The 27,800-nt window shown below is 41.3% G+C and overlaps 1 protein-coding gene across 18 annotated transcripts in view; it reads left to right on the top strand.

Moving 5' to 3' along the window:
- Window positions 1–27,800, top strand: part of NIN (ninein) — a 112,836-nt gene that overhangs the window by 35,435 nt on the left and 49,601 nt on the right. For all 18 annotated transcript variants that reach the window (XR_016392173.1, XM_089907667.1, XM_022570586.2 and 15 more), the window contains 8 exons: window positions 16,817–16,856; window positions 18,488–18,678; window positions 22,511–22,657; window positions 23,146–23,313; window positions 23,811–23,947; window positions 24,285–24,425; window positions 24,680–24,854; window positions 27,658–27,768. Coding sequence is in view for 17 of the 18 variants with exons in the window: in XM_089907667.1 (XP_089763793.1) it covers window positions 16,817–16,856; window positions 18,488–18,678; window positions 22,511–22,657; window positions 23,146–23,313; window positions 23,811–23,947; window positions 24,285–24,425; window positions 24,680–24,854; window positions 27,658–27,768 (1,110 nt within the window). In the remaining variant the exon portion in view is untranslated. The remainder of the gene's footprint in view (window positions 1–16,816; window positions 16,857–18,487; window positions 18,679–22,510; window positions 22,658–23,145; window positions 23,314–23,810; window positions 23,948–24,284; window positions 24,426–24,679; window positions 24,855–27,657; window positions 27,769–27,800) is intronic.

The following is a 27,800-nucleotide window of genomic DNA, read 5'->3' as shown; positions in this document are numbered from 1 at the left end:
GGGACACGGGTTCGTGCCCCGGTCCGGGAAGATCCCACATACCGCGGGGCGGCTGGGCCCATGAGCCGTGGCCGCTGAGCCTGTGCGTCTGGAGCCTGTGCTCTGCAATGGGAGAGGCCACAACAGTGATAGGCCCGCGTACCACAAAAAAAGAAAAAAAAGAATTTCTTCCTTGGGTGTGTTTGTTATCAAGGACTCATACCTCATCTCAGTGCTGCTTGGCAGTATTGAAGGTGGGAGCGGGCTGGGTCTCCCATGACATGAGATGGGGAGCTGGAGACAAGCCTTCTTGGTTTGATTGTGGGTTTCTTTTGACTCCTGGGTCCTGGCTTAGGGGTTTCTAGCTTGCCCTGAGACTGCAGTTTCTCCTGTCCTCAGACAGGCCTCATTTTTCCTGAAGACCAAAGGACCTGAATCTGTTGTCAGAAGGTCTATGGAGGAGAAGTCTGGCTGTTGCTACCCAACAGGAGACTAATTTCAGCCCTAAGATGAATCAAGTAATTATCTCATGTATCTGAGGACTTGGGAGGGGTGCAGTGCAATGGAATGGTGTCACAAGCCACCTATACAAGCTGTCCTCAAGGTGGCTCGCTTCCTTCTAGGAACTCATCCTGTAGGGATATGTGAGCAGACAGTCATCTGAAGGGATAAAAGAGTAATCCCTTCCCTGCTTCCCTCTGGGGTTGTTCAAGAGTTGGGGAATTGCTAAGAGTGGACATTTCATTCCTAGGCTCCTGGACTAGTGGTTCACGATGTTCTTTATGCATCCTTGTTTGGAAGGCCTTCTCCCACATGTACAACAAATTTTTATTTATTTTATTTTGGGCTGTGTTGGGCCTTCGTTGCTGTGCACGGGCTTTCTCTAGTTGTGGCGAGCAGGGGCTACTCTTCGTTGCGGTGCATGGGCTTCTCATTGCGGTGGCTTCTCTTGTTGCAGAGCATGGGCTCTAGGCTCCCGGGCTTCAGTAGTTGTGGCACGTGGGCTCAGTAGTTGTGGCTCGCGAGCTCTAAAGCGCAGGCTCAGTAGTTGTGGCACACGGGCTTAGTTGCTCCGCGGCATGTGGGATCTTCCCGGACCAGGGCTCGAACCCATGTCCCTGCATTGTCAGGCAGATTCTTAACCACTGTGCCACCAGGGAAGCCCACGTACTATAAATTTATAGGTAATTCTCAGTAGTCATGATTCTCTGTAGTCTACTTGTAACTCCACCATTTCCGTCTCATCCAAGAAAACAGAAATGCAGGCAAGTAACAGTGATGCTATTGTAGAGACTGCTTTCAAGCACCTAAATTTTTAACGTAAGTTCCATGTGAAGATCCAGTCTTCTTTAGTTACAGCAGTTTGGAACTCCCCCCATGACCATTCATGGTGCACCATTGTGATGGCTTGGGTGAGAACCCACGTTGTGACTGTGGGATCGCAAGTGCTTCACGCTTTGGCCTCATCCGCTGAATAGAATATATAAGTCTTAACCTTGTTAGGTGGTTGTGTTCGACTTTTGTTTCAGTCTGCATGTTAAAGCCCTAACATAAATTGTAAACATTTTAATCATCTCCACCCTCCCCTCCCCCCAGCTTTATTCAGTCAGTTTCTTTCCTGATGAACCAGAAAATATCTAACATAACTATTAAGTGTGTCTCCCCTACCAAGTTTGCTTTACAAGGTCATAAAGCCTTTCCACAGGGAAAGACCACTATAATCTTGCTAAACTTTCAGCACTAATATGTGTATTTCAGAATTTCATTTAGAAACCCCGAAGCAAAATGTGCTAGTTCACAAGTGACAGGTGGGTTCCACTGTGTGGCTGAAATGTGCATTCACCTTCCAATTTACTGTGTTTACCTGGCAGATGGATCCCTTGGGAGTCTGACCTCTCATCTGGGGTGGTATTGAAAGGAAAGTGGTGATTTTTCTTTGTTTGTGGGATCATTTTCACTCAAGGCAATTCAGTTAGACATTCTATTCTGAATTAATCCAGACTAACAAAGGGCACATTCTGGAGTTTTTAGATTCTGAAGAGTATATATTCCCGCCCCCCATATATGCATATATGCAGTGGCTACTGAACTGACCTTGAATTTTATAAGGGTTTCTTCTAAGGGTAGCTGGAAGTTGGGGACAAAAACAAAACTAATTCTTGGTTTTATTCTGTATTACTCAGACGTGGTAGGAAAGGTTGACAATTAATACAATTGGGGCAGGGCCACTTTGCTTTCTGCCCTTGTTCAAAACAGGGGACACCTTGTTAACTGTTTTCCTCCACAGGGAATAAATTGGGTCTAGTAAGATTCTTATCAAGAGCCAGAGGCTTTAAACAATGATTTCTTCAACTGTAGACAATAGTAGTGTAAGCCAAAACCATGCAGTTTAAGTGAGGACCTGAGAGAGAAGTTAAAGCCAATTGCTTCATTCAGCAGAGAATGGACAAGCAAATCAAGCCCTTGTGTCGGACTGTGAGGGTAGGAGGATGAGAACCCCCAAACTGATTTTACTGCCCTCCATAAAATCAATCTTCTTCCAGAAGTGCGAAACTGACTTGTGTCCCCCTTATTTCCATTTTCATATATGCATAACTTTGCGGTTGAACTTCATAAATTATTCATTTACATTGTATAGAGTAAATATTTCATTCTGGCGCAAACTTCTTAATGACTGAGAGAAGTTTTTCTAAGAGCTTTTGTAGTTGAAATGCACCTATTTTCCAATTACTCGCCCGTTACATTGTTTGTTCTAGTCCTTGACAAAGGAAGCAATTTCATTACTGATGCCATTCGTTTCCATCAAATAATATGACATCATCAGGATAGGTTTTTTATTAATGGAATTCCAGTGTTTCCCTTTATATTTCTTGAGTATTATTAGATCATCTCTGGCTATTCTCAGAGATGAAACACTCATTCAAGATGCAACTATAAATCACTTGAAAGTGATATAAAGAAGTCCCTTCAAAGCTAATAAGATGTTTTCATTCTAACACAGATTCAGCTTTCAGACTTTCAGCCTTTGCTGTTCTGCTAAATCCTCCTGACTTGGCCCCAGAGGAAGTTCCCTTGGAGTCTAAGCCCTCATTCTCACCTCCTTGCAGGTCAACAATTTCTAATATTTATTTTCCAACTAGAAAATAAAATAGACAACACGTCAAAAGTTAACAAGTTAATTTTAATGATAATAGTAACATTTTCCAACTATACCATTAAATATTGTTCAAATAGGAGAGCAGTATTCACTGTCTGTTGAGAGCAACTCTGATAAGCAGGATACCACAAGCAGATGTATGAAAGAATCCCTTTCCTTTAAGGACTTTAAAATCCAGTGGACTTTAAAATCCAGTGAAACAAAACCAGTCCCCAACCTTGGTAGAAGAGGCTTAAGGCTCAGATTTCTTTAAATTCAGCATTTCTTCACACTGGCAGTACTGAAGGCTGTTTGGCACTGTAGCGGGACTCATCTAAATGTGTGTGCGTTTAAAAGTCATACATTGATTCTTGTTATACCCAACACTTACTTGTAGCTTTTAACTGCTTTTAAAGATAAAGGAACTGATTTGCATTCTAGTCATGACTGCCCTGCAACTGAGCAGCTTGTCCCTGGGTTCAGAATAGAGAGATTGGGAGCGGGGCTGTCAGGCGCCCTTTCATCACCCCTTTGCCTTCCTTCAGGTGCGGGAGAGGTGGAGATGAAGTCCTAAGAAGCGTGTCCCTGCAGAAACAGTAGCCAGCCTTACTGGGTGCACTTAGCTTCCCTGCCCAGAGCACGGGCTTTATCAGTATTTAGGATTGTTAGTTAACTATGCGATAGATGCTGTGTTTTAAAAGTCCTAAGGTTTCCATCACAAGTATCTCCTAAACGGATCCTGTTTTTCTGCAGAGACTTCCTGTGCTTACTTAAGTGTGCTGCTCTTGTAAAATGGACACCATAGCTCAGTGTGCTGGGGGAGCTTTGTTGCTTTAATAAATTTCTCTTCTCTCTGGGCTTGCAAGACTTTCCCTTTTACAAAAAAAAAAAAAAAAAATCTGCTTAAGGCTGCTGAGATCAGTTCAGCAACCTCTGCTGGGAAAGAATAGCCCTGTGTGCGCCCCCCGTAATCGCTTTAATTAGCCGAACATTCTGAGGGGCACAAAGGTCTGCACCGGAGCAGATGGCTGGTGGGTCTGCGGCTGGGCTCTTGTGGGAAGGGGCTGCACCAGACCCACAGTCTGCAGATGCTGGCCCGGCCTCGGGGCTGGAAGCCCCGGGATCCAAGAGGCTCGGGCCATCTGTTCCGCCGTCCAGCGAAGCAGGTGTCCCTCCAAAGAAAGCATTCCTGAAAGCAGTGCAGCCCACAGGTGCAGGGCACCCTCGTCCAGCTGTAGGACAGCCCGAGAGTTGACCACAGTGGCCAGCGTGAGTGAGACGCACAGCCCACGGCGGGGGTGTGTGGGACTCCCTTTGTCAGCCTACCTGGCGGTGCTGGGCACTTCTTTCTGCAGCAGCCTTTTTAGGACCGGGCAACCTATGACCGTCTCCCCTCTGTCCGCTCTCACGGGGCCTGTTGGCCAGCACACATAGTATGGTGGGCCCTGACAGATGTGGCCACCCAGGGGACACTGTCCACAGCGCAGAGGGCCCCAGGGGAGGCCCTGCTCCTACGTTGAATCAAAAGTTGATTGCTTCATCAGAACTAACACACTCAAAGCTGGAGTTTCTACAGAGTTTATTCTGGGTTTGTTCTTAAAGCTGACACTGGTCTGTCTGCTGTTTCTTTCCTCTGCCCTTGTCCTAGTGTTGAACACCCAGGTAGTAGGAATAGTAATTATAAAATTTATTTACTTAACAGACAGCACTTAATTCGCAGCAGGCACTGTTTCAAGTGCTTTCCAAATACTAGCACACCCTCGTAGGTAGGTATTATTCACTTACCCCCGAGGAAACTGAGGCACATAGGGATTAAGTAACTTGCCCAAGCTTGCACAGCCAGTAAGTGAAGAGTCCGGCTCTGGAGTCTAAACCCTTAACCACTTCATTGTTCTGGCTGAAATAATAACAAGAGCTAACATCTCCTAAGAGCCAGGCATATGCCTCCGTGTCCCTATCAGGCGGGTCAGTCCCACTTTGCAGATAAAGTAAGGTATCGAGGGGTCACACAAAGTGGCAGGGCCAAACTTAACCCTGGCAATCTCCCCCGGCTACCATTTTGCCTCCAGAGTCAGGAATTGCTGAATGATTTTTAAAAATTTATTCATATCCATTCTTTCTCCAGTGAGAGGCTACATAAGATTTCAAAGGAAGTAGTTGAAAATCCTTTTACTCTCCTTTTATGAATAGTATGGAGAACACATCCCAGCAATTGCCACCCCCTTCCTCTCCCACTTTTCCAGAGATGTTCGTGACTACCTCCCTTCCAGTACTCGTGGCTGATCTGTGTCTAGAGGCCACCTGCCAGGCTTTCACTGTGCTGGGTAAACCCTCAGCAATTAAAAGACCTTGTTCCAGAGTGATGCCTCCTTTTATTGGTGGTGTTCCAGTAGCCGAATGATCAAATCCACCCCCTCCCAACCTTCTAACCTGCCTTCCCTTCCCTCTCCCCCTGCTTTTTCATTGGAACTACTGGCCCGAGGCAGTGAGAATGAAAATAAAAGAGCTGTGAATGAATTGAATCTGCTCCCACCCACCCCACCGAAAATGCAATTTAATAACAAACATTAAGCCACCCATGTGCTTACCCCTTCTTAAAGGAATAGGCCCTTGGGGGAGATGGGGATGAAGCATAGCAAAACATCTGGGTGGCAAACTCAAATCTCCAGTTGAAGTGGTCTTGGAATGAAAATGTAGCCCTTAGCATAAGCTTGCTTCTCCTCCCAGCAGGGCTGGTCTTAGCTGGATCTAGGCTTCTTACACAGGGCCATGGAGAAATGCTTGGAAAATCGTTACCCTTGGAGATGTTATCCCTTACCTTGCCACTACTTGCCCTAAGAGTTCGTGTGAAATCACTTAAACTGCTGTACCTGACGCCATTGGGTTAGGCTGTCTGAAGAATGCCTCTTTGGATGGCTGTGGTCACAGTCCCCAAGGCAGGTCTCAGACGAGTGTCCTTGATCTTCTCACACTCTGCTAAGTTTAGGAGGCATTGGCACAGAGCAGCTTTCACCCTCCTGAAAGTGCGTGGACCTCCCACCAAGCGTGGTCTCTCCATCACAGGTCACAGTACAGGAGGACGTGGCTGACTAGCAGAGTGGTACATACCAAGGGGACAGAAGTTTCCCTTTGTCCCCACCCCCAGGTCACAGGGAATTCATTTAGTGAGAATTCAGGGGCAGGTGGGCAAAAGAAATAGTGAAGTTGTACCTATTTATATGGTATAAACAACATTTATATCAGTAAAGGAAATGAAATGGTTTCCCATATTCCCTCAACCAAATATATATATATATATATATATATATATTTATTGTCTCTGTTTCCTTCCAGTCTTTGTCTAATTGTGTAAATGTTTTTTTCCAGTGGTAATCATAGTGTTGATGACATTTTTGTTGTGGTCTTTCATTTAACATTTCATGTTTTTCATGCTCCTACATGGTTTTATAATTATACTTTTATCGACTACATTATGATGTATCATTATACTTTATGCCCCATTGTTGAATATTTAAATTGTTTTCAGTACTTTACTTTTACAAAAAGTACTAACTGTACATATTTACATATATACTTTTTTCTTTCTTTGATTTTATTGCCATCAGAAATCATATGAAACTGGATCAAAGAGTATGAACGTTTTCATGACTTTTGATACATAAAGCCATTTTCTTTACTAAAAGGGTAATATCCATTTACATGGTTACCAGTAACATAAACAGGCCTATTTTAAATCATAACCTTGTTGGTAATAGGAGTTATATTCTTAAATACTTTGCTAATTTAATGGGAACAAAAAGATTCCTTGGTTTTAATTTATACTTCTTTGATTGCTATTGAAATGAACCTTTCCCCATATCTGTTTAATTGTGTTGCGTCTTATGTGAATTGTCTGTTTGTATTCTTTGCATATCTGCTGGATACTTGGCACTTTTCTTACAAATTTATATAAATAACTGGTACTCCCCAGGGTCACTCACATTAATGCTTTAAGTTTGAACATGGTAATGAAAAACACCTGCAAATATAAACTTAATATATACTACATAAACATGTGTCCAAGAAAAATAATATCAAAATTTATAGTGCTTATTAGGTGCCAGGCACAATTCTAAGCATTTTAGCCAGCTCTGTGAAATATGTGCTACTTTATTCCCATTTTATAGATGGAGAAACTGAGGCAAAAGAGGTTAAGAAACTTATCCAAGCTTAACCCAGTAAGTAAGCCAGGATTCAGAGCCAGGCAGTCTGGCTTCCACCCTTGATATCTTACTAGTTAGAGGTGAGAATCAGGGCAAGAGGGCATCCGGGAAGAGTGGATCAGATAAGGCACCCAGTTGCATAAACTCATGAGATGTTGGAAACAGTATATTGGAGCCTCTTGCTCCTTTGAACTAATTAATTGCTCACTAGTTTCAAATGAATCAAGAAGTAAGTGAGCAAATATAAGAAATAAACTTTTCTGTAGCAATGTAACCTTGTTGCTTTCTTACCAAGGATTTTTTGAAGGTATGTGTTTGCATTTTTCCAGCTGTGTATCCCAGCAGGGGCTTGTCCAGTGATGCATATTCTCCTGCCATTTCTCATGTCACCTTGTGCTGTTAAAAATCATCCCCTACTAGTAATTTGGTAGGTTTTATCTTGATGGTTCTTAGATGATAGAAACCTATTTTTTTTGTTTTCTTTAAAATTTTATTATTTTTTTAATTGAAGTATAGTTGACTTACAATGCTGTGCTGATCTCTGCTGTACAGCAAAGTGACTCAGTTGTACACATACATTCTTTTTTTTAACATTCTTTTCCATTATGGTTTATCACAGGATATTAAATATAGTTCCCTGTGTTATACAGTAGGACCTTGTTGTTTATCCATCCTATATATAATAGTTTACATCTGCTAATCCCAAACTCCCAATCCTTCCCTCCCCCTTTTTTATGGCTGAGTAGTATTCCATTGTATATATGTACCACATCTTCTTTATCCATTCATCTGTCAATGGACGTTTTGGTTGTTTTCATGTTTTGGCTATTGTGAATAGTGCTGCTATGAACATAAGGGTGCATGTACCTTTTTGAATTATAGTTTTGTCTGGGTATATGCCCAGGAGTGGGATTGCTGGATCATATAGTAATTCTATTTTTAGTTTTCTGAGGAACCATCACACTGTTTTCCATAGTGGCTGCACCAGCTTACATTCCCACCAATAGTGTAGGAGTGTTCTCTTTTCTCCACACTCTCTCTAGCATTTGTTATGTGTAGACTTTTTAGTGATGGCCATTCTGACTGGTGTGAGGTGGTCATTGCAGTTTTGATTTCCATTTCTCTAATAATTAGTGATGGTGTGCATCTTTTCATGTGTCTACTGGCCATCTGCATGTCTTCTTTGGAGAAATGTCTATTAAGGTCTTCGGCCCATTTTTCAATTGGGTTGTTTTTCTGTTGTTGAGTTGTATGAGCTGTTTGTATATCTTGGAGATTAAGCCCTTGTCTGTTGCATCATTTGCAAATATTTTCTCTAATTCCATAGGTTGTCTTTTCGTTTTTGTTTTCGTTGTTGTTTTTATGGTTTCCTTTGCTGTGCAAAAGCCTGTACTTTTGATTAGGTCCCATTTGTTTATTTTTGTTTTCATTTCTATTGCCCTGGGAGACTGACCTAAGAAAACATGGGTACAATTTATGTCAGAGAATATTTTGCCTATGCTCTCTTCTAGGAGTTTTATGGTGTCATGTTTTATGTTTAACTCTTTAAGCCATTTTCAGTTTATTTTTGTGGATGGTTTGAGGGTGTGTTCTAATTTCATTGATTTACATGTAGCTGTCCAACTTTCCCAACACCACTATTTTATTTGTGTTAGGTGGACTGACCGAATGGATTTCATTTTAGGGTGTTTCCAACTTATATACTGAATACTGAATTTTCACCATTTTGGGTGCCAAAGTAGTACAAGCATTTCAATCATTTGCTCTGTTTGGTGAGGAAATAAATGTGGAGGGACAGACAGGATGCTTTTATTAGTGGGGTTTTATTGACTTAAACTTTAAAAATAAAAACAGGAGGGGACCTTCAAGATGGTGGAGGAATAAGACGTGGAGATCACCTTCCTTCCCACAAATACATCATAAATACATCTACACATGGAACAACTCCTACAGAACACCTACTGAATGCTGGCAGAAGACCTCAGACTTCCCCAAAGGCAGGAAACTCCCCACGTACCTGGCCAAGTGGCTGACAGGGTCTTAGTGCTCCAGCCAGGTGTCAGGCCTGAGCCTCTGAGGTGGGAGAGCCGAGTTCAGGACATTGGTCCACCAGAGACCTCCCAGCCCCATGTAATACCAAACAGCAAAAGCTCTCCCAGAGATCTCCATCTCAACGCTAAGACCCAGCTCCACACAACAACCAGCAAGCTCCAGTGCTGGACACCCTATGCCAAACAATAGCAAGACAGGAACACAACCCAGCCCATTAGCAGAGAGGCTGCCTAAAATCATAATAAATTCACAGACCCCCCAAAACACACCACCGGAGGCGGTCCTGCCCACCAGAAATACAAGATCCAGTCTCATCCACCAGAACACAGGCATCAGTTCCCTCCACCAGAAAGCCTACACAACACACTGAACCAACCTTACCCACTGGGGGAAGACACCAAAAACAACAGGAACTACGAACCTGCAGCCTGTGAAAAGGACACCCCAAACACAGGAAGTTAAGCAAAATGAGAAAACAGAGAAATACACACCAGATGAAGGAGCAGGGTAAGAACCCACCAGACCAAACAAATGAAGAGGAAATAGGTAACCTACCTGAAAAAGAATTCAGAATAATGATAGTAAAGATGATCCAAAATCTTGGAAATAGAATGGAAAAAATACAAGAAACGTTTAACAAGGACCTAGAAAAACTAAAGAGCAAACAAACAATGATGAACAACACAATAAATGAAATTTAAAATTCTCTGGGAGGGATCAATAGCAGAATAACTGAGGCAAAAGAATGGATAAGTGACCTAGAAGATAAAATAGTGGAAATAACTACCACAGAGCAGAATAAAGAAAAAAGAATGAAAACAATTGAGGACAGTCTCAGAGACCTCTGGGACAACCTTAAACACACCAACATTCAAATTATAGGGGTCCCAGAAGAAGAAGAGAAAAGAAAAGGGACTGAGAAAATATTTGAAGAGATTATAGTTGAAAACTTCCCTAATATGCGAAAGGAAATAGACAATCAAGTCCAGGAAGCACAGAGAGTCCCATACAGGATAAATCTAAGGAGAAACACGCCAAGACACATATTAATCAAACTATCAAAAATTAAATACAAAGGAAAAATATTAAAAGCAGCAAGGGAAAAGCAACAAATAACATACAAAGGAATCCTCATAAGGTTAACAACTGATCTTTCAGCAGAAACTCTGCAAGCCAGAAAGGAGTGGCAGGACATACTTAAAGTGATAAAAGGGAAGAATCTACAACCAAGATTACTCTACCCAGCAAGGATCTCATTCAGATTCAACGGAGAAATTAAAACCTTTACAGACAAGCAAAAGCTAAGAGAACTCAGCACCATGAAACCAGCTTTAGAACAAATGCTAAAGGAACTCCTCGAGGCAGGAAACACAAGAGAAGGAAAAGACCTACAATAACAAACCCAAAACAATTAAGAAAATGGTAATAGGAACATACATATGAATAACTACCTTGAATGTAAATGGATAAATGCTCCAACCAAAAGACATAGACTGGCTGAATGGATACAAAAACAAGACCCGTATATATGCTGTCTACAAGAAACCCACTTCAGACCTAGGGACACATACAGACTGAAAGTGAGGGGATGGAAAAAGATATCCCATGTAAACGGAAATCAAGAGAAAGCTGGAGTAGCAATTCTCATATCAGACATAATAGACTTTAAAATAAAGACTATTACAGGAGACAAAGGACACTACATAATGACCAAGGGATCAATCAATCCAAGAAGAAGATATAACAATTGTAAATATTTATGCACCCAACATAGGAGCACCGCAATTTATAAGGCAAATGCTAACAGCCATAAGAGGGGAAATTGACAGGAACACAATCATATTAGGGGACTTTAACACCCCACTTTCACCATTTCATCCAAATGAAAATAAATAAGGAAACACAAGCTTTAAATGACACATTAAACGAGATGGACTTAATTGATATTTATAGGACATTCCATCCAAAACCAACAGAATACACTTTCTTCTCAAGTGCTCATGGAACATTCTCCAGGATAGATCATATCTTGGGTCACAAATCAAGCCTTGGTAAATTTAAGAAAATTGAAATCGTATGAAGTATCTTTTCCAACCACAACGCTGTGAGACTAGATATCAATTACAGGAAAAAAAACTGTAAAAAATACAAACACGTAGAGGCTAAACAATACACTACTTAATAACCAAGTGATCACTGAAGAAATCAAAGAGGAAATCAAAAAATACCTAGAAACAAATGACAATGGAGACACGACAACCCAAAACCTATGGGATGCAGCAAAAGCAGTTCTAAGAGGGAAGTTTATAGCAATACAATCCTATCTCAAGAAACAAGAAACGTCTCAAATAAATGGCCTGACTTTAAACCTAAAGCAATTAGAGAAAGAAGAACAAAAGAAAACCCAGAGTTACCAGAAGGAAAGAAATCATAAAGATCAGATTAGAAATAAATGAAAAAGAAACGAAAAAACAATAGCAAAGATCAGTAAAACTAAAAGCTAGTTCTTTAAGAAGATAAACAAAATTGATAAACCATTAGCCAGACTCATTAAGAAAAAAAGGGTGAAGACTCAAACCAATAGAATTAGAAATGAAAAAGGAGAGGTAACACCTGACACTGCAGAAATACAAAGGATCATGAGAGATTACTACAAGCAACTGTATGCCAATAAAATGGACAACCTGGAAGAAATGGACAAATTCTTAGAAAAGCACAACCTTCCGAGACAGAACCAGGAAGAAATAGAAAATATAAACAGACCAATCACAAGCGCTGAAATTGAAACTGTGATAAAAAATCTTCCAACAAACAAAAACCCAGGACCAGATGGGTTCACAGGCGAATTCTATCAAACATTTAGAGAAGAGCTAAAACCTATCCTTCTAAAACTCGTCCAAAATATAGCAGAGGGAGGAACACTCCCAAACTCATTCTACGAGGCCACCATCACCCTGATACCAAAACCAGACAAAGATGTCACAAAGAAAGAAAACTACAGGCCAGTATCACTGATGAACATAGATGCAAAAATCCTCAGCAAAATACTAGCAAACAGAATCCAACAGCACATTAAAAGGATCATATACCATGATCAAGTGGGGTTTATCCCAGGAATGCAAGGATTCTTCAGTATATACAAATCAATCAATGTGATACACCATATTAACAAATTGAAGGTGAAAAACAATATAATCATCTCAATAGATGCAGAAAAGCTTTTGACAAAATTCAACACCCATTTATGATAAAAAACCCTCCAGAAAGTAGGCATAGAGGGAACTTACCTCAGCATAATAAAGGCCATATATGACAAACCCACAGCCAACATTGTTCTCAATGGTGAAAAACTGAAAGCATTTCCTCTAAGATCAGAAACAAGACAAGGTTGCCCACTCTCACCACTATTATTCAGCATAGTTTTGGAAGTTTTAGCCCCAACAATCAGAGAAGAAAAAGAAAGAAAAGGAATCCAGATTGGAAAAGAAGAAGTAAAACTGTCACTGTTTGCAGATGACATGATACTATACATAGAGAATCCTAAAGATGCTACCAGAAAACGACTAGAGCTAATCAATGAGTGTGGTAGAGTTGCAGGATACAAAATTAATGCACAGAAATCTCTTGCATTTCTATACAGTAATGATGAAAAATCTGAAAGAGAAATTAAGGAAACACTCTCATTTACCATTGCAACAAACAGAATAAAATACCTAGGAATAAACCTACCTAAGGAGACAAAAGACCTGTATGCACAAAACTATAAGACACTGAAGAAAGAAATTAAAGATGATACAAACAGATGGAGAGATATACCGTGTTCTTGGATTGGAAGAATCAACATTGTGAAAATGACTCTATTACCCAAAGCAATCTACAGATTCAGTGCAATTCCTATCAAACTACCAATGGCATTTTTCACAGAAGTAGAACAAAAAATTGCACAATTTGTATGGAAACACAGAAGACCCCAAATAGCCAAAGCAATCTTGAGAAAGAAAAACAGAGCTGGAGAAGTCAGACTCCCTGACTTCAGACTATACTACAAAGCTACCGTAATCAAGACAGTATGGTACTGGCAAAAAAAAAGAAATATAGATCAATGGAACAGGATAGAAAGCCCAGAGATAAACCTACACACGTATGGTCACCTTATCTTTGATAAAGGAGGCAAGAATATACAATGGAGAAAAGACAGCCTCTTCAATAAGTGGTGCTGGGAAAACTGGACAGCTACATGTAAAAGAATGATATTAGAACACTCCCTAACACCATACACAAACAGTAAACTCAAAATGGATTAAAGACCTAAATGTAAGGCCAGACACTATCAAACTCTTAAAGGAAAACATAGGCAGAACATTCTTTGATGTAAATCACAGCAAGATCCTCCTAGAGAAATGGAAATAAAAACAAAGATAAACAAACGGGACGTAATGAAACTTAAACGCTTTTGCACAGCAAGGGAAACCATAAACAAGACGAAAAGACAGTCCTCAGAATGGGAGAAAATATTTGCAAATGAAGCAACTGACAAAGCATTAATCTCCAAAATATACAAGCAGCTCATGCAGCTCAATATCAAAAAAACAAACAACCTAATCCGAAAATGGGCAGAAGACCTAAACAGACATTTCTCCAAAGAAGATATACAGAATGCCAACAAACACATGAAAGGATGCTCAATATCACTTATCATTAGAGAAATGCAAATCAAAATTACAATGAGATATCACCTCACACCGATCAGAATGGCCATCATCAAAAAATCTACAAACAATAAATGCTGGAGAGGGTGTGGAGAAAAGGGAACCCTCTGGCACTGTTGGTGGGAATGTAAATTGATACAGCCACTATGGAGAACAGTATGGAGGTTCCTTAAGAAACTAAAAATAGAACTACTATATGACCCAGCAATCCCACTACTGGGCATATACTGTGAGAAAACCATAATCCAAAAAAGTCATGTACCACAATGTTCATTGCAGCTCTATTTACGATAGCCAGGATATGGAAGCAACCTAAGTGTCCATCGATAGATGAATGCATAAAGAAGATGTGGCACATATACACAATGGAATATTACTCACCCATAAAAAGAAATGAAATTGAGTTATTTGTAGTGCGGTGGAAGGACCTAGAGTTTGTCATACAGAATGAAGTGAGTCAGAAAGAGAAAAACAAATACTGTATGCTAACACGTATATATGGAATCTAAAAAATAAATGGTTCTGAAGAACCTAGGGGCAGGACAGGAATAAAGACGCAGATGTAGAGAATGGAGTTGAGGACACGGGGAGGGAGAAGGGTGAGCTGGGACGAAGTGAGAGAGTAGCATGGACATATATACACTTCCAAATGTAAAACAGATAGCTAGTGGGAAGCAGCCACATAGCACGGGGAGATCAGCTCGGTGCTTTGTGACCACCTAGAGGGGTAGAATAGGGAGGGTGGGAGGGAGACACAAGAGGGAGGAGATATGGGGATATATGTATACGTATAGCTGATTCACTTTGTTATACAGCAGAAACTAACACACCATTGTAAAACAATTATACTCCAATAAAGATGTTAAAAAATAAAAAAAGTAAAAACAATTGAATTCTGCCCAGAATCAATAATAAGAAAATCTAGAGTGCTATTTCCTCCATTGCTCCCTCCCCACCCTCACACCTCATATCCATCCATCAGAGTTGAGATATGTCTTTATGGGGAAATGTAGCCTGATAAAATTGTAATCACAAACAAGTAAAAAATCACACTGTGCACCAATTCACCTTCCATAGATATACCATGTATATTAGTGACTTTCAGTTGTAATCTGAATGAGTTGTTGTGAGCTAATATATTTTGAATTATAGCCTTTTTAATGTCTCTCTGTGGCAAGAATAATTTATCTCAGTGCTGTCAGTCTGGGGTTTCAGCTTAGTGTGGCAAAGTTTGGTGAACGCTTTGAACTGGTACTATCTTCAGTATCTTTCTGAGTGAAATACGGAACTGTGAAATCCTGGTAGATAGTTGTCCTTCAGTTAAGAGGAGAGCAACAAAATAGATGTGCCTAGGTTGCCTGAAAGAACTTCAACTCGTATCAACTTGAACAAGCTACTGAAATATTTAACCTAAGAATTTTAGGTTGCACACTGTCTGCCATGAGGAATCTAGGCTCTGGAGATGGGAGTTAATCAGGCTTATTTTCCTGTTGAGTTCATTACAGGATCTAAGAAATCAGTTCACCTTGTACAGTTCAGCCACCGTGGAGAGTAGGCTGGTTATTTGTTATCAAAGGCAGCTTCATTCATAAAGTTGGATCTTTGCTGAGACAGCAGCAGGTTTTAAAAGGGGGATACACCTTTTCTCAACAGAGTTTCCTGCCTGAGATGGTTGTAGAACCTACCAACAGGAGTGATTAGGAAGCTTACTGATGAGGCCGGAGACCACTGTGGACCTACTCGTTGCCAGTGGTTGGAAGCAGATCTTTGCGTGCTTGCCTGTGGAGCATGGGCTGGATTTTGGTTCTGACCTGTGCCCTGGGCTGGGTGCTTTTGTGCAGTACACAAACTACAACTGCACGCTGTGACTTGGAAAAGACCCAGTAGTAACACAGCACGATAAGGGGACAAAATGATCTAGTTCAGATCAATTTCACTGCTTTTAATATAATTTACTGGTATCGTACATTTTACTTAACTTGACCTTTCTAGCCTACCTGCTTTGGGTTGCATCTCTGTCTCCTCAGTGTGCCAGAAACACACCAGGCTCACTCATTCTGGTCTCCACATGTCAGCAAATAGTAACTGCTCCTTTCTTTCCACCTGGCTGTCTCCAGCTTATCCCTCAGGTCTCAGTTAGACCTTGCTTCTTGCAGGAAGTCTACCCTGAACTCACAAGGCTGAAGGACACCCCAGTTAGGTACCCCTTCTTGAACTCCCCCATAATAGCACTTAACTACATTACAATATTGTACTCTCTGTTTTCTTGTCTGCATGTCTTTGTCAGCATATAAACTTCTTGAGACAAGAAATATGCTTGTCCTGTTCATAGCTGTATTCCAAAGATTATAGCATAATACCTCACACCCATTAAACATTTATTGAAGAACAAATTCATAAATGCATGCGTACAAACTCCTGTTAGTTGATGGATTCTGAATATTTGCTTCAGCCTGATTTTACTGGTTGTGATAGGTTTTGCTGTTGAGTAAGTGATGCCACCTCACAAGTGTGAAAGGCAAATCCTTGGTGCGATGCTGCAGAAGGCTGTGGCGTGTTTCTCGGGAGTCTCCTGTTAATTGGCTTGTTGACTGAGGACAGCCAACCTGGGTGAACGCACTGAAGGGTCCCGAATCATGTGACTCACTCAGATGATGATTTCAGAGCCAGAGAGTGATCGGGTCTTGGAAGAACAGAATTAGTTCTAAAACACACTCATCTTCTCTTGCCTCCTCTAGAACTGGAAGACGCAGCGCAGCGAGGAGTATGAAGCAGAAGGTAGGAATTGAGTGTGCATGGGGCCTGCCTGGGAAGGAGGGGCTGCCATTCACAGGGCACTCTCCACATCCCCTTCCTGCATCCCTTACCTTCTTACTAACCACCTTGCCTGCTGGAGGCCAACTAAGAAATAACCTGAAGAACAGCAGCAACAGAAAATTGATTCCCAGTTGAGAGCTCGTAGTTTTAAATCCTTGCATTTAGCATCATGCAAGATGTGGCAACTAAGATGTAGAATTTCACTTATGGGTTAATTACTCTCTTACATAGACTTTCACATTAATCTATGAACAATCCAAAACTAAATAGTTACCTGTTAAAATGTATCCCTTGACAGGGCTTCCCTGGTGGCGCAGTGGTTAAGAATCCGCCTGCCAGTGCAGGGGACACGGGTTCGAGCCCTGGTCCGGGAAGATCCCACATGCCGCGGAGCAACTAAGCCCGTGCGCCACGACTACTGAGCCTGCGCTCTAGAGCCCGTGCTCCGCAACAAGAGAAGCCACTGCAGTGAGAAGCCTGCGCACCACAACCAAGAGTAGACCCCGCTCGCCACAACTAGAGAAAGCCCGCGCGCAGCAACGAAGACCCAACGCAGCCAAAATAAATAAGTTTATGTTTAAAAAAATGTATCCCTTGACAAGTTTCAGATGTATTTAAGATAGATCAAAACACGTTGATATTCTGGCCAGCAGATGGCACTGTGGTTCAGCTGACGGAACCTCAGCCCACTTCACAGCCTACCCTGGATTAACTGTACTTAAGTGTAATTACATGTTCTCTAGGTCTCCAACCTGTAAAGACACAGTGGTGATGGGCTTAATGTCTTTGATAAATAGTAGGGGTAGCACTAAATGCTCTTCTCAACTCTCTAAGGTTCTTCCAGGCACACACAATCTTGTCAGTAATTAGCTCATGTTTAAGTAATGACTTTACAGAATCTCTAATATGGAAGTAAATTTTAACTACAAGTGAGAACTTTTAATAGAGGATAAATAAATTTTTATTTTTAAATAAGTAGTTTGATCCTTAAATCTTCAAATAGAACTTATCCTTAATATACCAGTAATTAATAACTTGCCCTGGCAAACATTTATTCTTTCAAGTTGGAATCCTTATAGGTCAGAATATTCGTATGTGTAAAGATTTGGAAACAGGCTAATCTTGCCTTTTATAATCATTTTATGATATTTATCATGAAATTATTTCCTTCTCAGTAAAAACAGAGCTTAGACTAGAAAGAAAGTGGAGATAATAAAGTCCGGTAGCTATAGCTGAGGTAGGGCATATAAAGCTCCTTAGAATGGCTCTCAACCAGCCTTCTCTTCTGATCACTCCAAAGCCTAAGCCTGTGCATATTTTCCTTTGGAATAAAATAAGCCTAGGACCTTGGCATTACTGCACAGGAGATGGTATTTCTTACATAGGTATGACTGCCGATGAACAAAAAAGTGTCTGTTGGCCCTAGTTGCAGCCTAAGAACCAATAGTTCCACTTCATTTGAACTTCAGGATCAAATCAAATCAACATCTGTACTCTCTTTCTTATAGCATTTATTTTCAAAAAGCACATTTTTCTTTGAGAATAGGCTCTCAGTTCCTTTAGGGACAACACACTGTATACTTTTATTTTAGGCCAGTTAAGATTTTGGAACCCAGATGATTTGAATGCCTCACAAAGTGGGCCTTCCCCTCCCCAAGACTGGATAGAAGAGAAACTGCAGGAGGTTTGTGAAGATTTGGGGATCACCCGTGATGGTCACCTAAACCGGAAGAAGCTGATCTCCATCTGTGAGCAGTATGGTTTGCAGAATGTCGATGGAGAGGTAAGCCTTGCATCGTATTTTTATTCAGGAATAGTAATCATGATGAAAGCTAAACTGGCCACAGGCTAGGAATAGCCATATTTCAGTTTCCTGCAGCATGTTACAGAGACTCCATTCTCTTTTTTTCCTGGGAAGTCAGCCATGAAGATCCTGTCTCTGAGGACCTCATGCTGTATTGTGGAAAAGAAAAACTGACAATAGCTGACACTTACTGAACCCGTACTGTGTGCCCCTCACTGTGCTAAAGCACATTACCCCACATTACTATCAGACACCAGTTCAGTGTAGCGTGATGTCAGTCTATGTGTAGATGTGGCATTCACAGAGCAAAATGTGGGAAAGGTGTAGAGGAAGGACGAAGAGGGGAGTTGAGGAGATTTGAGTTGGGGGAATATTTTGAAGGGCAGGCTGGTAAGTTTTTTGGAGAGAAGATCTCAATATCACCCCTGGGTTCTTAAGCAGATTAAGTAATAATACACAGGAAAAACTTACTTGCTGAGGGTGGTCTGAACTTCTTTTATGGGATATAGTGGTGTAAAGAGAGCCTTAGATTAGGAGACGAGCCAGGAGCCATCACAGTAATCTGGTCATGAGGAAAGGGAAAAGGGTAGGTTGGTGGTTTTGAAAATGTACAACAGAAGAGTCCTGAAGGAGCCCCCGAAAGACTCCTGCTCGGTAAAATTCTGAACTTTACGTTTTCTAAAAAATTAAGAGGGGTGGCAGGACTGGGTGCATGAACAGCCATGAAACATAAGAATGTAATTAATTCCAAGATATGTCTTTCAAAGAGCTGAAAATAAGGATTGGAGGGACTTAGAGCTTAGGGCTACAGTTGTAGCTTTGGGAAACTTTGATTATAATGATATTTGAAACCATGTTATCTGCTTGCTCAGAGGATAAGTGGTATTATTTTCCTAAACCAGAAAGAGGTTTATTATCAAAAGCTTCCAAGTAGTGTAGCTTGCAGAAAAGCTCTTTCCCCCACTTCTCCCTTGTGTATGTGACCATTGCACACCCTCTGACTACATTTTAATGGCTCAGTCGTCATTTCTTTTTCAGTGATGGCTGTTGAGTCATAAAATTAAATTCATCCTCCTAAATTATAAACCAGCGCAGTATGCAGAACCTTGGGTTGTTCTGCCAAGAAATATTGCACAAACTTGGATTATTTATCTAAGAACAAATCTTGGAATAAACTTAGCTATTTGTGGGGAGTTGCATTTTCTTCTGTGGTGGAGACTCCAGAACCCAGGAAAAGAAGCAGCACATTTATTTTCTTCTGATGTGAGGATGAGTAAAGGATTGCTAATTGAATGTAGCTTTTACTTAGTGTTTTTCCTCCCCACCAAAATCATGAAACGCTATAGTACTTTGTATTACTAGCTCTAGACCACAGCGGAGCTGAAAGTTCAAGATGATCTCATCAGCATACAACTTGGAATCCTAGAATTTTACGACTGAAAGCAATTTTAGATCTAGTCACCCCTCATTTTTATAGATAAAGAGAGAGATCACTGCTGCCTGTTGCCACCATCATGAAGGGAAACTAGATTCACTGTCTTAAGGCTAAAACTAGTGCCCTGCTTTCCAGAAGCAAGGACGACTGTAGGGCAGGGATGGCAAACTGTCACCCTAGCTGCCAAATATGACCTAAGGGCTACGTCGCCTACCCAATGTTTAAAAATTGAATTTTTTGCTATACTTTTTTAAATCAGGAGATTTTTCTAAAAATCAGAAGATTTGGCTCCATTTTGCTGGCAGTGAGAAGCAGCTAGCCCCTTTGGACAGGGCATGCACTCGTGTTCCAGGTTTAAAAGGCTCCACTTCCTAATGTCTCAGGACCATCCTGCCTCATTTATTTACATCACCTTCCTGGCCCCTCGGGGTATTTGTGATCCCTATTCTAGTGCATTATTTCCCAACTTACACATTGGGAAATCAACCATCCAAAGACCTGGCTGGTGATGGGGAGTAAGAATGTCCTCAGGGTTCTAGATTCAGCTCCTGCACAGACTGCAGGGGGTGCCCTAGTTGCCCACTGACTTGTATTCTTGTCAGCCCAGCCCTGCCCATCCACCCTCTTCTGAATCCACATCCCTTTATTCATTACTTGTCCACTCCCCCACGTACAATAACTGGCTGGATTTACTTACTCCAGCACTTCAGATGGATCAGGTGATGGGTGTTTAGGCAGTCAGGAAGCTGTGCATTGATTTGGCCAAGGTCACAGGGCCAACCCACGTGGAGCTAAGGTTAGAGCCAAATATGCTGATTCGCTTCAGTCAGCACACTTGGATTTTACTGTGACTTCTGGTTTGACAGTCCTGAAAGCCTAGTCCTCTAAGAAAGTGTTCTTTTGGTTGATAAGAACCAGACGGAGAAGCTAAGGGAGCTTGGCAACTTCAGAATTTTGCCCCAAATACCTTTCCATCTGTTTCATCATATGCTTCTCTATTAGGAACTGTTGCTTCTTCCCAAGATTTCCACTCTTTAGAATCATTTTCTTGTTTCAGAGTCCTCTGCAGAGGAAGTGGTATAAAAACAAGGATAGAGACAGATGTTTCCTATTGGGTATGAATTGGAAAAAAAAAAGCATTGGATAAAAGAAATGCCTCAGGCACTTAGATGAAGGATAAAATCAACAATTATGAGATGACAGGAGTCCTAGCAATAGTCCGGACTTAAGAAGTGAATATTGAAAATTTGAGGATTTGCTACAAAGAGGCCTTTGTTAGAATGGAACCAGGTGTAGGCTCAGATGCAACAAGAGTTAAGTTTGTTGCTTGTTCTATTCCTTGCTACTCAGCAAACTGGGCATCACCTTGTTAGAAATGCAGAATCTTAGGCCCTACCCCCAGATTTAACTATATCAGAGTCTGCATTTTAACAGGATTCTCAGGTGATTTCTGTTTTGTACACTGGGGGCATGTCCTATAGAAAAATTTTAGCCCCCCAAATAAAGAGGAAGCTGACTGTGAGGGTGGAGGTCTTCGCCTTCCCTCCCTGTTTTGCGGTATCCATGATTCATGCTGCTTATTCCCTTTTCCATTCCTCTATTAAGCTAGGGAACAAACCATCTCCTAGCAAGCCTCTAGAAGGGACTGTATGTGGTGAGGACTACTTGATAACTGTCACAGGGTGCAAAGTAGTCAGGCAAAATTCCCTTCTCTTTACATCTCTTGGAGGGACCCTTCTATTGTATACACATGAAATCCTTCCTATCCAGTCCTCACTTCTCCTGTGCTAAAGCATTAAAAGAAATAAAGACCCCAAACACGCAGTGCTGTTCCAAGTAATGTTCTAAATCCCAAGTCATGGGTTTCAGACCCAAACTATTAGATCATTGCCATCTGTCCCAGACCCAATTCTGCCGTGCTAACGTACCAATTTCCAAAATTCAATATAAGCAAAATATCATGTGGAGTCACCATAATATAACGGCTTAATGAACGTCTTAACTATTTTCTGTTGTTACAACACCGGGAAGCTATATCTTTATATTTTTAAGTACTTCTTTAATTCGCAAGAATAACATGTAGTAACATTAAAGATTACCCGTTCTAACAGTATGAGCAAAAGAGAAAACAGTTAAATGCTGAATTGCATAAAATTATGACAATGTTGAAAATGAATTTTATTTAGTTTATGTGAGGGGGAAGGACATATTACTAGAAAGGAAAAAAATTCAGTCAAGTGAGAATAAAGGGACATGTTATATTTCTGGAGTCCTGGGATCAAGAGTGGTGCCAATATCTGTTGGCTGGAAGTGTACTTTGGGCCTTGTGGGGTTTTTTGAGTGAAATAGTTAAAATATATGGTTACCCTTTTCTAGATGCTTGAAGAAGTCTTCCATAATCTTGATCCTGATGGTACGATGAGTGTAGAAGATTTTTTCTACGGCTTGTTCAAAAATGGAAAATCCCTTACCCCATCAGCATCTACCCCATATAGACAATTGAAAAGGCACCTCTCCATGCAGGTAAGAAATAAATAGGAAGTGGTTTCTTTGTGAGTAGAAGTTAAAATCTATTTGAATAATTTCTAATGAATTAATCTGCTGTCTGAAGAAAAATACTGAGGAGAAAGAGAGGCAAAAGAAGAGTAGTAAAGAAAGACTGAACCAGTGGGGAAGGAAAAGTTGGGTTTGAGAAATGACCATAAATTACAGTAGGAAGACCACTACTTATGCCCCTTCGTGTTAGCTGTAGGTCAGAAGAAACCTGATGTTAAGTAGAGGCACATTTCCTCTATATGAAGGAACTCTCGGCCAGGTCCATGGTAGATAAGCTTTGCATTCTAGGCTGACTTAGGAAAGGAAGATCAAAGGGGCTGCGTGACTTCTTATCCTAGCAGTATAAATTAGAGAGACATGCCTTCTGCTCCTTGTGGTCAGGACTGACCAGTTTTGGTCTTGACCAACACCATGTTGCAACGCCTGAGCTTGCTTAAGTCTCTTTCTTCTTCCAGTCTTTCGATGAGAGTGGACGACGGACCACAACCCCGTCTGCGATGACAAGTACCATTGGCTTTCGGGTCTTCTCCTGCCTGGATGATGGGATGGGCTACGCATCAGTGGAGAGAATACTTGACACCTGGCATGAAGAGGGCATTGAGAACAGCCAGGAGATCCTGAAGGTGTGGCAGCTAAAATGAGAGAAAAATGACGAATTGGGGCAGGGTTGAAAAATTCCATTTTTTTGAAACTGTGATTTGATTCGATTTCTCCTTAATGATTCTTCTGTTCACAAGATCTCAGACGTAAGAGGTAACTTTTCCTACGCACTTCAACCAGGATTATTGATAACCTCTTTCCATGTTTTTAATCCCTAAATTATTGATAAGAAATTTCTTAGCTGATCTCTGGTTGGTAAAGATTAGAGCTTTACCGTTGTGTTTATTTACAGTGCCAGATAGCAATTTTTTAAAAAATTTGCAAATAATCACGTTATGTTTTTCTTAGAGAGAGCTTAGTTATGCTGTAGATTGAATATCGTTCCTAAGCAATCACTAAAGAAATGTAAGCATCCAGCCTGGAGACTGTAAATTCAGTTCTGTGAGTTTGTATAACCTTCACATTTCCTGCTTTCACAGGATAGAACTTGTGATTGTCTTGAACTTGTTCTGATTTCTAGGCCTTGGATTTCAGCCTTGATGGAAATGTTAATTTGACAGAACTGACGCTGGCTCTGGAAAATGAACTTTTGGTTACCAAGAACAGCATTCACCAGGCAGCTCTGGCCAGCTTTAAGGCTGAGATCCGGCATTTGCTGTGAGTTAAGCAGAAGGTTCACCTGCTCTATTCCCTTTCCTACTTGTCGAGCAAGTCATTCAGATGCCTGTGGCATACATTCTTCCATCCTGTACGCAGATGTGGCTAATCGCCTATCATCTCACTTCTGTGAAAATGAGGTAGAGCTTAGATTTGCATGTAGTCTTTTGAAGAGGAATGTCTCTTCAATGTCTGTGTGGAATGTCTGTGTGTTTTTGAAGGGTTTTGGTTGTCTTGGTTTTGTGTTTGTATTGAAGCAAGCCAGATGAGAGCTTTTTGGGGTCTACTTGTTGCTTAGAAACAGTTTCCCGCATACTTGGTTTCTTTCTGATTCTAGGGAGCAAGTTGATCAAGTGGTCAGAGAAAAAGAGAAGCTACGGTCAGATCTGGAAAAAGCTGAGAAGCTCAAGTCTCTAATGGCCTCAGAGGTGGACGATCACCACGCAGCCATAGAGCGGCGGAATGAGTACAACCTCAGGTACGACTGGCTGGGCCAGGACCCTCCTTTCCCACCGCCCTGGCCCAGGGCAGTGGGGCTCAGCCTCCCTGCCCGCTTGGCCACACCTGGCCGGAGTGACTTAGGTGTGGCCAAGCCTCAAGGAAAGCAGGATTCACTAGACACTTTCTCAAGGAGCTTCCCATGTCTGTGACTCTGTGTTTCCATTTTTGGTGGATCCACGTAGGGACCTCTGAGGGATTTGATGGCAGCTTGTCAGTCTTTCCTCCTCACAGGAAACTGGATGAAGAGTACAAGGAACGAATAGCAGCCTTAAAGAATGAGCTTCGAAAGGAGAGAGAACAGATCCTACAACAGGTGGGCAAGCAGCGTTTGGAACTTGAGCAGGAAATTGAAAAGGCAAAAACAGAAGAGAATTACACCCGGGACCGCCTTGCCCTCTCTTTAAAGGTAATTATCCTATTGGTTGTACAGTCTGTGTCCCTGCTGGGAATACACATGGAAAACCACAGCTCTGTAAGAGGACAGGTCTGCACAGGGCTCATAAGTCTGCCCAGCTGGGTCATGACCGGACATGGTAGAGCCCCCACTGGGAGCTAGATTTCAGGAGTGTCTAGGCTTCTGGTTTGCCAACAGCGTATCTTGTTCTTACCCCCGGAAGTTGCACTGGGTCCTCAGGGCTGTTTGCCTCCTGGTTGATGCTCTGTTCCTTCCTTGCTCTCCCCCTTCCTCATTCTTAGCAGATGACTTTATTTCCTGCCACACAGAGGCCATCAGCTTTGTTTCTTTGCTTCCAAATGTACCTTTTCCCTTATACATCCTCCTGTCCTTCCCTGTGCCTCAGTAGAAGAAGTGATCCTTCTCTTTATTGGACTCTGACACCAGATAATATGGTACAGTGTTATCTAAAGATAAAGGGTGGGCGGGGTAGGGGGGGGTCTGGCCTCAAGACTGCCTGGTTCCAATCTGGATACGACTACTTACAGAAAACCTTGATCAAGTTACTCAAACCTGTTTCTTAATGCACAAAAGAGGCACCATCCTAATACCTACCCCCATAGCATTGATATGGAGATTAAATGAGTTGCTACATACACAGTATCTAGAAGGTAATAAGTACCTATGGAATATTCACTACTGTTGAAGTTATAAAAGGTTCCTGAAACTCCACACATCAAAAACTGAGCTAATTCTCACTTCCTAACCATCAAACTGCTTCCTCTCTGGAATTTTCTCCCTAATCTACATCACCACCTGTGCTGAAAGTCATAGAAGCTAAAGTCCTCGGTCATCCTTGATTATCAGTTTCTGAGTCCCGTTGATGCTCTGAAATGCTTCTCAGATTTATCCCATCTCTCCATTTTCACAGCCTCTGAAGAGGTTCACAATTCATCACGATTTCTCAGCTGACCTGTGTGCATCCTTTTTTCCATCTATCCAACCTCCATATTGTCACCGGAGTTACCTTACTTAAGAACACTTAAAATCATGCTGTTCCCTCTGTAAAAGTGCAACATAGCAGCACTGAAGGACCCTGAAAGGGAGCTTGTCCTCATGCCTTTCTAACCTCAGATCCTGCCAGCAACCCCCAGGGCCATGCCCTCAACCCTGCTGCACCTGCCCTCAGCTGTCTCAGTTCCTCAGTAAGCTTTTAGGCTCCTTCACTGCTTTCTCCAACACTGCAGGCCAAACTACTTTTTCATTCCCATTACACTTTTTTTTTTTCTTGCCAGAAGATAGCATATTTTCTGTCACATCATAGATAATTGTATCCATAGCTGCCTCCCCGGCCACGGTCCCGATTGTGTGTTCCCTGTGGTCAGCAACAGAAGCTGATTGGTCAGTTTCCAGAGCATCAACACAGGCCCAATACACAGAAATTGCTCCTGATTGGTTGTTTTTTTTTTTTTTTTTTTTTGCGGTACGCGGGTCTCTCACTGTTGTGGCCTCTCCCGTTGCGGAGCACAGGCTCCGGACGCGCAAGCTCAGCGGCCATGGCTCACGGGCCCAGCCGCTCCGCGGCATGTGGGATCTTCCCAGACTGGGGCACGAACCCGTGTCCTCTGCATCGGCAGGCGGACTCTCAACCACTGCGCCACCAGGGAAGCCCTGCTCCTGATTGTTTTAACATCTAAATTTAGACACACTTTGGAAGATTAGAGTTGTAGAACTGGCATTTTGGGGGAAGGTAGTATTTTTTAAAAACACTTCAAGCACATTCTTTTTCACTCCATGTTACTGTGTGAGGGTGTGAACAAGAATGTATTTAAGATATATTGGCTCTATATTCTTTTGGCAAAATATACTTTGAAAATAATGTTCTTCCAATTATCCTTTAGCATTGGAATAGAAAATATGTCAAATGGCACATCCATGTGGTTTTATTTTTTTGACAAATGTGGGTGGAAATCTTACAAGTGTTTTATATACAGAAAAACCCCACCTTTTGTGGACTTTGGTTGATATTTTATTATAATAATTCAAAATAAAAATTATGAAAAACCTGTATGTATAGTTTTTACATCTTTAAACCAAAATAAAATTGTAAATTAAATATAACATATCTATATCATCATTAAATGAAAATTGTTAGAGCTATCCTACTTTTTATAGTTTTTTTGAGTTCTCTTTTGCTGTCAGATGAACAAGGTATTCTGCAGCCAGTCTTTCATCTGACAGTTTATTGAGAATGTTATTCACGTCATTAAATTTTCTACTGCAATGCTGTCGAATTAGAAATACAAATCAAGCCATATATGTAATTTCAGATTTTCAAACAGGCACATTAAAAGGTAAAAAGAAGCAGGTGAATTTAATTTTAAATCATTTTTTATTTAATCTAATGTCTCCAAAACAGTATCTTTTTGACTTGTAATTCATCTACAGAAATTATTACTGAGTTTTTGTGTTTCTGTTCTAACTCTTCAGTATCTGGTGAATATTTATATTCACAGCACATCTCAGTTTGTGCTGTATACATTTCAGGTGCTCCATAGTTACCTGTGACTGCTTGTGACCACTGTTGGGCAGCATGGTTCTGTAGGATCAAGAAAAGCATGCCTCCAGGAGGCATGCTTTGAGGTTATAAGATAGATATCAGTTTTTTAATATTTACTTTTTCTGCTCTAATGTACTGAAACTTTCAAGATGAACACATTTTCTCAATCTAGAGCATTGATGTATGTGTGCTATAAAATGGTACAACAGTTTATTTCTTAATCTGTGCCCACTTAATTTCCCCAAATTTCTTCAGGAAAACAGTCGTCTAGAAAATGAGCTTCTGGAAAATGCAGAGAAGTTGGCAGAGTATGAGAATCTGACAAACAAACTTAAGCGAAATTTGGAAAATGTTTTGGCAGAAAAGGTAAGTCTTTAAATTTGATTTCCTGATATGTA

The sequence above is a fragment of the Delphinapterus leucas genome, chromosome 2, assembly GCF_059928025.1.
Source record: "Delphinapterus leucas isolate spDelLeu-1000000601 "Yukka" chromosome 2, BTC_Dleu_Yukka2, whole genome shotgun sequence".
Lineage (NCBI taxonomy): Eukaryota > Metazoa > Chordata > Mammalia > Artiodactyla > Monodontidae > Delphinapterus > Delphinapterus leucas.
The sequence above is the reverse complement of the archived record's forward strand: the minus strand, read 5'-3'. Positions and strand labels throughout refer to the sequence as shown.